General features: G+C 22.0%; 1 protein-coding gene across 1 annotated transcript; it reads left to right on the forward strand.

Annotated features, from left to right (window-relative positions):
• The first annotated feature begins 549 nt into the window (after nt 1-549).
• LOC110612306 (CASP-like protein 1B1) lies at nt 550-1,483 on the forward strand. The gene is made up of 3 exons (XM_021753057.2): nt 550-829; nt 934-1,057; nt 1,140-1,483. The coding sequence occupies exons 1-3, from the start codon at nt 609-611 to the stop codon at nt 1,374-1,376; spliced, it is 582 nt and encodes a 193-aa protein (XP_021608749.1). The 5' UTR covers nt 550-608; the 3' UTR covers nt 1,377-1,483.
• Nucleotides 1,484-11,090: the final 9,607 nt, after the last annotated feature.

Below are 11,090 nucleotides of genomic sequence, written 5' to 3' on the forward strand. Positions count from 1 at the left end.
CAGACTGATTCACTTTGATTTGATTTCTGATCAAAATCAATTCGGTTCGATTTGATTTTCATAAACATTAAAATTTTAATTTTCAGTTTATTCGATTCAATTCGATTTTAAATCGAACTGATCGAATGATCACTCTTAATTTATTCGGCAAAATAGTTGAGGGCAAAAAACGCTTGAAAAATTAAAAACCTTAAAAATCCATGTAACTATAAATTATATATATATATATTATGACAAATAAATAGTTAAAATAAGTTAAAAGAAAAATAAACCACCCATCTAACTTGGACTTAATAATAAAAAATATGAAAAAGGAAAAAAAAAAAAACACTTGTTCTCCATTTAATATCTGTCCTCCATGGCAAATACAATGACGTAATACTAATATGAGTTCACACTAGAGAAAGAAGCATAAATTTTTCCAAACCACCATACCAATAAGAGGAAAACAAGTGGATGGTTAGACCCACCCAAAGAAACTCACATGCCTTAGTAGACCAACCAAATGATTTTGATCATCCACTTACATCTTATATAATTCACATAACACATCTTAGACAGAGCACGAGCAAGTTGTTCAAACTCAATTTCACCACTGTGTTTCTTCCATGGCATTAGAAAATGGAGAAAAGTCTGAAGAGAGGTCAGGGCCAACTGGGAAGTATAAGGTTGTTTTGATGCTAAGGGTGATGGCAATTTTGGCTACTGCAGCTGCAACCATTGTCATGGCTCTCAACAAACAAACTAAAACCTTTGTGGTTGCCACTATTGGGACTACACCTATATCTGCCACTCTCGCTGCCAAGTTTCATCATACTCCAGCTTTTGTGTAAGCTCTTTAATTCTTTTCTAATTTTATCTACCATATATGTGGGTGATTATAAGGCTTCTCCCAATGAGTCCTTTCTAATACAAGAAGCAAAGATGATACAGGTTCTTTGTGGTAGCAAATGGAATGGCAACTGTTCATAACTTGGTGATGCTTGTGGTGGAAATATTTGCTCCAAAACTTGATTACAAAGGACTTCGCCTGGCCATAATTGCCATTTTGGATATGGTAATTAATCTGTCTTTTAACTGAATACTTTAGTTTCAATTGGCGAAATGGTAATGATGGTGGTTGCATTTGACTTGAGCAGATGACAGTGGGATTAATATCAGGAGGAGTGAATGCAGCAGTGTTCATGGCAGAGCTAGGGAAGAATGGGAATTCACATGCAAGGTGGAATAAGATATGTGACAAATTTGATAGCTTTTGTGATCGTGGAGGTGCTTCCATCATTGCTTCCTTTATTGGCCTTCTTTTCATGCTACTTATTACTACCTTCTCCATCATCAAGCTTCTCAAACCCATTTCTCATCATAATCTACCATAATATCACTTCCTCTCTAATTGCCTTGCATGTAAAACTTTACCACTTTATTCCTGTGTAATATTATTATTATTATGAAAAATTATCATGCATCTTATTTGATTTAATTATATTTAAGTCCTTTTCCACAAGTAAAGTCATCCAATTTAATTTATGATTTAGAAAAGTAAAATCTTTAAATATTAATTGATGGTAAGATATAATTTAATAATTAAACTCTAATGAACATACAATTTAATCTATATATTTTTAAATTTAGTTATTAAACTTTTATTTCATTAACTTAAACTGTCCATGAGTATAGCCATATAAATTAAAAATATGGAGGATTAAAAATTTGAGAGCGAGTGTTTTGCCGTTTACTCCTTTAATGCCCGATATAAATCTGAATTAATTGAATCAATGAATTTAAAATACTCGATGGTTTATATAATAAAAAAAAATATAAGGAGGAGTATATAGGAGTGAACATTCGGTCAATTTGATTTAAAATTAAATCAAACCGAATAAATTGAAAACTGAAATTTTAATATTTATGAAAACTAAACCGAACTGATTTTTATCAGAAATCGAATCAAACCGAACCGATTTGATTCTGTTCGATTCGATTCAGTTTGATTAGTTTTAATTTTTAATAAATTTTTATTTTTTTACACTTTATTTTTAGTATTTTAAAATTTAATTAAAATATTTTAATCTTAATATGATTTAATTTCTCTATATTATTGAAAATAACATATTATTATCACTAATTGGTTCGATTTAATTTTTTTGATTTTTTTCTAATTAAAATCGAACCAAATCGATATAACTAAAATTTTTAAAATTAAAACTCAAACCGAATCGAAATAAATAAAAAATCAAACTAAATTTTCAAATTAATTCAGTTCGATCGATTTTTTCAATTTAAATCAAATACTGCTCACTCTACTAAAATATAATTCACAACATAGCTCGACAAAATTAAGGTATTCTAAAGTGGGAAGTGAAGAAGAGTTATGGAGTTATAAAAAAATCTTATATCATTTCAACCATTAGAATCGCATTTTATTTTTAAAGTGGAAGATGAGTTATTAATTATTTAAATTAATTAAACAGTTAGTTACGGAAATATATCAAAGTTTAGGATATAAAACAATACAATAAAATAATTTTTAGAATAAAAATTAATATTTAAAATTATTTACTTTTATCAATTAGCTTATTTCATATTTGAATTCAAATTTTATTGTTTTTTCTATTAAAATTTAATTTAATTTATAACTAATATAATACATTAAACTATACTGGAATTTGAAAAGTAAAGTTTCGAATATATATTATTGAAAAATAATTTATTATATATATTAAAGTTCAATTAAATTGGTTTTAATATTTTGTTAAAATAAATTTAATAGAGTTTTTATTTTTCTATTTAAATTTAAATTTTATTATATTTTTCTGTATTAAAAGTTAATAATAATTTTTAAAGGTAATACATGCATTATAATTACGTTAATTACAAATTATGAAAAAAAAAGTTTAAGACTATATTTTGAATAATAAATTATTATGTTAAGGTTCAAAACATCGGTTCTGATATTTTATTTAATATAAATTTTAAAGAAAGTTGAGTAAATTTGTATAAGTTAAAATGATTTAAATTTAAATTCGTTTTTTATTGTAATTTTATTAATATTTAATCTATCTATAATTCTACGATGAATAATTTTTTTTATAATTTCTAAACTATAAAACTTTGAAAAGTTATACTTTTTTATTTAAAAAAAAAAATTCCATTCGTTGTACAAAAATCGATCCAACCGAATTAATTTAAAATTTTGATTTAATTTTTTATTCAATTCAGTTCGATTCGGTTTGATTTTTAATTTTTAAAATTTTAGTTATTTCAATTCGGTTCAGTTTTGATAAAAAAATAAAAAAAACCGAACCCAACCAATTAGTAATAATAATATGTTATTTTCAATAATATAAGAAATAGATCATATTAAAATTAAAATATTTTGACTAAAATTTAAAATATTAAAAATGAAGTATAAAAAATAAAAAATTTATTATAAATTGAAACTGATTAAATTAAATTGAATCGAATTGAATTAGACCAATTCGATTTAATTCAATTTCTGATTAAAATTAATTCGTTCAATTTTCATAAATATTAAAATTTTAATTTTTAATTTATTCGATTCAATTCGATTTTGAACTGAATCAATCGAATGATCACTCTTATTCTTCATTTATAAGGAAATCTGAAATTGTTGTTTTGTAATTTTTATGCTTTAAAATTTCATTGGTTATATTATTTTGCTTTTGAAATTTATTTTTACTTCAATTAAAAAATATAATATTATTAATAATGTTTAGTTCAATTGTATTTAAGTTTATTTAAATGAATTTTTTTAATTAACACTAAAATTTTAAGTAATATCAAATATAAATTTGAGAGTTGTTGTTTAAAATAAAAAAAGAAAAAATAAATAAATATCGATAAATAGTTTTAGCCACTAATTCTTTAAGGATTTCTTGAATTCAAGTCCTTTTCATGGAATTGTGTGATTTAGTGAAGAATTTTCATATTTTTTCTATTGAGTTTTGTCCATAAATTTTAAAAAATAAATAAAAAAAGAATAAACTTTTTTATTTATTTTTCATAGTAATAAATTTAACTTGTGATTTCACATCTATTTACTTAATTTAATAAATTTATATATTAGATTATTAAAATTAAAATTAGTATTTATATATATTATTTTTTATTTAAAATGAAAATTATATTTTAAAATTATGTATTCTTCTAAATATTTTTTTTATTTTAAACAATCCCGTTTTCTAAACAGACTTCTTTTTTTAATTTCTTTTGCTTAGTGATAAGAACTAATTTAGTGAGTAATTTTTAGGCAAATAATTCTTGGAAAAAAACTTAGTATAAAATTTCCTCGATATTGTATTAAAATTCTATTAATCAAGAAGTATTAACAATAATTAAGGGTTAATCTGTTTTCGATTGTCTGTTTTCTGTGTTTTATTTAATAAAAAATAAAAAAATTTGCTTGTTTTTAATGTTTTATTTTTATTACATGTTAAAAACTGTTTTTAAAATTAAAAAAAAATAAATACAGAAAATTATAATTTTTATTATAGATTCTATTAAATTATTATAATTTTTATTAAATTATTATTAACAATTTTAAAATTTTATCTCCATGGATCAAAATTTTTTTTCAAATATATGTACATTCAATTAATTTATAAAATATATTTTTATTTTATTATTTTAAAAAAATATTATTTAATTTTTATAATATGATAAAATTCATTAATTAACTTCTTACTTTTAAAAAATACATTAAAAGTACTTAAAATTTTAACAAATCTATTAACTAGCCTTCTATTGATTTTAATTTTTAAATATTTTATTATTTAGTTCTCAAAATATGAAAAAATCTATTTTTTTCTCTTAATTTTATAAAAATATCAATTAATTATTCTTTAAACTTTTAATGAAAATTTACTATTTAATTCATATGATATGGTAAAATTTATTAATTGGTCAGTCAATCAATTTTTAAAAATATATTAGAATATCTCTAGATATTAAAAAATATACTAATTAGTCCTATTAGTTTAACTATTAAGTTTTTTACTATTTAGTCCATATGGTAAGAGAAAAATCATTATTTGATCCCTCAGTTTTGTAAAAATATTTATTAATTAGTCATTTTGTATTAAGTATATTCTAAACTTTTTTGCGATACTTAATAGTTAAAATTAATGAAGAAATTAACTAGTATATTTTTTATAATCTCAAAAAAATTTAATATATTTCTAAAATTAAATGACTAATTTTTTATTTTTATTTTCTAAATTTATATATTTTATCTATTTAATTAATAATTTATATTAAAATTATATTTTCATTTAAAAAAAAGTAATTTCTCTAAAAAAACATTCAAATTTTAATTTTTAAATTTGTTCATAAGCATTTTTAGATGAATTTGAACCTAAAAGGAGGTTTTTTTTTTTCTTTTTTTTAGTAAATATAAAATAAATTTGTCTTACTGTATATGTCTAATTATTAATGTTTAAATTATTTGCATTAATATTTTAAATTTATTTAAAAATGCAAAATGCTTGTGCATGTAGTGTAGCAAATATAAAATAAGTTTGTCTTACTATATATGTCTTATTATTAATGTTTAAATTATTTGCATTGATATTTCAAATTTATTTAAACATGCTAAATGCTGGTGCATGTGGTTTTCTTTATATTGTTGGACCTATCAATGCCTACTCATACTAAGCAGGTGCTTATTAGTTTGCATTATTGTTTCTACACTCTTTTAACCGGTTTAAAACCTTTCTAAAGGCCAAAGTCTCAGATAATTGAAGGGAAAAAATCCCTTTCTTAAAACCAGTCATCACACCATAAAATTATCTAGAACTCTTTATAACTACTGTTAAAAAAAAAAAAATCTTACTCTCCTACTCATGAATCCCAATATTCATTTACACCGAGTAATTAGTCTTGAATTTTACGGCTGATTTAAACCGGACCTAACTTTTATTGCCGACGTCCAATAAAAACTCATGATAACTTTTCGGAAAAAAAATTTTAAGACACACGATTTTTAAAAGTGTGACGAGAATCGTAAATCTGTCACAAATTTCAATATATAAATTCCATCATTTAGAATGTCAAGTTTGCATTTTAATTATTTTTTTAGATATTTTTATAATTTTGCATATTAAAAATTTTTTTTCTATTATAAATAGTCTTTCATGCCCATTAAAGATTCACTTTTTAATATTTGAAAAATTTCAATAAAATTTTTATTTTTTAACTTATTTTTTTCGCTTATATCATCTTAACCAAATAATATTGATTAAAATTTATAACGAAATCTAATCAGTCGTTTATCATCTGGATTATACTTTTTTCTTTAAAAAACAGGCTTAACTCAACTCTGCTGCTTACTAAAGACAATATTAAATTTAAAAGTAATTTGGAAGTAATAATCTATTGCAGATATGTTAGCACCTTTATACCCGAAAGTACTTTATATCATATGAAATAATATAAATTTCATATTGAACAAATTTCAATTAATGAATAAAATAATATAATTTTTTTATAAAATCATATTTATATCATAATTTTTAAATATTAGATAAGTAAACTATAACTTTTAATACTAGTCATGATTAAACCATCTTCCTTAAAAACTCTTCATTCTAGAATCTATAAATAAATTGAAAACTCGTTATAATATTCATAAATTTTATTTATTTATATATATTATAAATTTAAATTATAATAAAAAATTAACTATAATAATTTAGGTATAAATATTAATAAGAATTTTAAATTTTAAATTTATTATGTAATATCTTAATATTATTCATTTAATATATTTTTATAAATTAAATAATTTTATTATTTAAATTATTTAATATTTATTATTATTTTTTAATAAATCGATTGATACTATTACATTATTTAATTTCTTTTAATATTACAACATTAAATTTTAAAACTAATATAGTGAATTTTTATAATTTTCTCTAAAAGTACAGAATCAAATTTATTGTACTTAAAATATAATTTTATTAGTTATTAGTTAAAACTGTTAACAATTTCTAAGTTGGTTTTTTGATATTATGATTAATCACTTTAATATTTTATAATTTTTTATTTTAAAATTTAAATATATTTAATAATTAAAAAAATACTATATTATTTAAAAACTTTATATTATCAAATTATTTATATTTTGATTTTTTTAATTATCAAATTATTTATAACATTATCTAATAATTTTATATTATCCAATTATCACCTTAATAATTTATAATTTTTATCTTATAAATTTTTGGTTGAATTATCATCCACTTTAAAATTTAAATATCATTTTTAAATAATTTTAAATATTTTCATTAAAAATTAAATTATCATTATCCAATAACTTAATTATATTATCGTTTATTATCCTACAATATTTTTTTAATTTAATAATTTAATATTATCAAAATTAAATTTATTTCAATAATATTATCTTAATTTTAATATTTTTATTTATTAATATACGTAACCAAAATTTAAATATTTATTTATAATAAATATAATTTTTCACTTCAATATTCAAATATAATAATTGATAGTTAAAAGAAGAACATATTATCTAATAATTTTTTATTATTAATTTTAAATTAATAAAAATTGCTAAACCCTCTAAATAATGTAATATTCAATAATTTTAATATTACAATCTATATGTTACAATATTATGAATTTATATTCTGATTAGATTTTACTTATTTTATGATTATTACTCACTTTTAAATAAATAATAATTATTTGTTATTATTTTAATGTTATAATAATTATTTTTAATATTTTTAAATAATATTTAAATTTATTATTCTAATAATAGTATATAAAAGTTTTATTTTTTTAATTATTTATATATATATAAACATATAAATTTAATATTATTATATCTTATATATTATCATGTATTTTAAAAAATAATATAAGGAGGTGTCCTATTAAATTTACAGTTTTATTCGTATAATAACTCTAATTAAATTTAACAATAATTATTATATTTTATAATATAAAAAGTCTAAACTATAAATATTATTATTTATTTAGTTAATTAATTATTAATAAATAAACGATTTCTATATATATTTATAAAAATATTTAACTTTATATTTTTATAAATATTTAAAAATTTATTTTTATATTTATTTTATTATACAATATAATTTTATAATAATCATATTATAGCATAATATTAAATATTTTATATTAATTTATCTATATTATAGTTATATAATATAAATAATAAAATTATAATCTAATTTATAACTTTATTTTCAAAAAATTAATGTATTTTTTTTGAAATTTTCTTTAATTAATTAAGATTACTATAAAATACAATATTATCATTTATTTTAAAAATTAAATTTAAAAAAATAAAATTATTAACTATTTAAATAATTAAAAATTAAAAGATTGAGTACGAAGGTGATTTTGAGAAAAAATTTTGGATTATTTTGAAAAATTAGCCTAGTGAAATTAAATAAATTAAAAGCGTACAAGGAACGCAGATTACGTTACCAAATTCAGATGAAGCAAGAACGGAAAACACAAATTTCAAAAGAAATAAGAAAAACGGAAAGCACGAGGAAAAAGTCAACTAGAGACGTTGGAGGAAAATCGGCATGTTAGACACGCGTAGGTACACATGCATACATGTCACTTGTACAAGTTTTCTTGAAACCAACAAGTAACTGGAGGGATTAAATAATTAGAAGTAGAGGGCACAGTTTCCAATTCTATTTTAGTTCTATCTCTTATATGACTTTGAATAATTTTGATAGAAAAAAAATTTTAAATAAATTCTCTTAAAATTATTTATAATTTTATTTTTATATATTACAAAAAAATTTAAATTGAAATTTTAAATAAAAATTTTATAAAAAAATTTAATTTAATTAAATTATTATAAAATTTTTAATTTAGACTTTTAATCGTTGCAGATGACTCCGTGGCACAACCTTCGAGCTACTTGTGGTGCATGTTTTTGGTATTATCTTAAAAAATAAATGCTAATATATTTTTTTTTCCTCGAAATACTAATATAGATTAAATGGGTCGAACATAAACTTAAATTCATATAAAAATCAGTTTTGTAATAATCTAATTTTAAAAAATAAATTAAATTAAAATTATATACTAAATGCATAAATTTATTAATCAGTTTCATAATCTTCTAATTTTGGAAATAATAATTTAAAATTATACACTAAATGCATAAATTTATTTATAATATATTTAAACTAATAGTTATTAAATTTATTTCATATAAATTCTGTATTTTTTACATCTTAAAGTTTATTGATGTATTTACATAATTAATGAATATAACTAAAATAATTAAAACCATAAATTTTTATATTTATTAATATATTATTTGAAAAATAGTAAAAACGATTCTATTAAATAATTAATTATTAATTTTTTTCTTAATTAATTATTATACATTCTAATTAATGCAATAGAAAGTATTAAATAATCACTTAAAAAAGTTAATTGTTACTAGTATTTTTTATATCATTTATTCATAGAATTGATTACTAAAATATTATTGAAATTAATAAATTTTATTTTTTAATATATATTAGATAAGAATATATTTAATACTGAAAAATAAAATTTATTAATTTCAATAATATTTTAGTAATCTGACATGAGATGCCTTGCCTTGTAGCCTTTTATTGGGCTAACGTCCGGATGGTCCGGCAAATTTCCACTTTATGACTTGGCATAAAATGCCTTGCTATGCAGGATTGACGTCCGGATAGCTTTGTGGTCCTTCATTGAAGCTAACGCCCGGATGGCTTGGTGGATTTCTGCTTTGTGGCATTTGTTTTTGTCTTCATACTTTCATCCATCCAACGTTTTTAATTTTTCTATAAAAAAAAGGAGCTTGAAGAATGTATCATAGTATTATAACATTTACATAAATCACAAACATTTTTTTAATAATAAAATAAAAGACTCGGTCGTCTGACTTGACCAAATTTAAAACTCGAAGTTTGACTTAAGAGTTGAACGTCTGTGACATTCTCCTTATTGCCACTCTTATCAACACTTGGTGCTCATGCAGTTGTATGAATAACCTCCATAGGTTCACTGCTAAAGGTGGTTTTGGAAATTATTACCTCGAGCTCAGGCCTTGAAAAGATTGTAACTAGAAGCAAGACAACAATGTTTTGTTCTTGACAATGAAACGGTATGGAGAGGCCGATCTGCGGAAGGCCTATCTACAGAGAGGCTGACCTAAGTAGACCTGTGCGGAGAGGCCGACCTAAGCAGACCTATGCAGAGAGGCTGACCTCCCTTTTTTCCTTTTTTTTTTTTTTTCATATACAGCACACCTGTTGTATATCATCATTACCTGGCACCAAACATCAACCTTTTCTACTCTTTCTGTGAACTTCCAAAGTGTGTCATTTCTTATTAGCCTCTTGATCTCGTCTTTTAGCTACTGGCACTCATCCATTGTGTGTTTGTGGTCTTCATGAAAGTGACAGTACTTGGTCTTATCTTGCTTTTAAGCTTTCTTAGAGTTGAGTTTAGGAGGCCATCTAACTTCCTTATTATTTTTCTTGATCCACACTAAAATATGTGTCGTGAGTCATTCAGTAGAGTATAATTCTTATATTTACCTTGCTCATTCCTTTCTTAGGAGACTGGATACCTTTTGTGGTCTCTCCCATATCCTTGCCTCTCTAGCTTTTGGTCTTACTTTTGGCTTGTCCTTTAATCTTCTTCATATCCTTCTTGGTACCTTTAAGTAGCCCGTACCAGCTTCCAGTCGTTGCTCTTTGGGGCATCGTATGATGGAGCTTTTTTAATTCATGCATAATGGAGCTTTTCAAATTCTGTATGTCAAACCAGTGTGTTCAGTAGTCATACTGCCAAACACACTTGTTCGACACCTATTATATCCAAGAAAGAGGAGTTCGACACCATGGGTGTCGAATTGCCACGGGAGCAGTCAAACTACTTCCGTGGCAGCATGCGTGGATGCCAAACAGCGTTTTCGATAAAGACTCATCGAAATCTTCACAGTCAGTAGGTCCAAATCGAGACCACAATTCCTCAGAGAAGATTTCCTATGTTACTGTCGTTCCAGCAGCGGTATG

Source organism: Manihot esculenta, chromosome 3 (assembly GCF_001659605.2).
Source record: "Manihot esculenta cultivar AM560-2 chromosome 3, M.esculenta_v8, whole genome shotgun sequence".
In the NCBI taxonomy this organism is placed as follows: domain Eukaryota; kingdom Viridiplantae; phylum Streptophyta; class Magnoliopsida; order Malpighiales; family Euphorbiaceae; genus Manihot; species Manihot esculenta.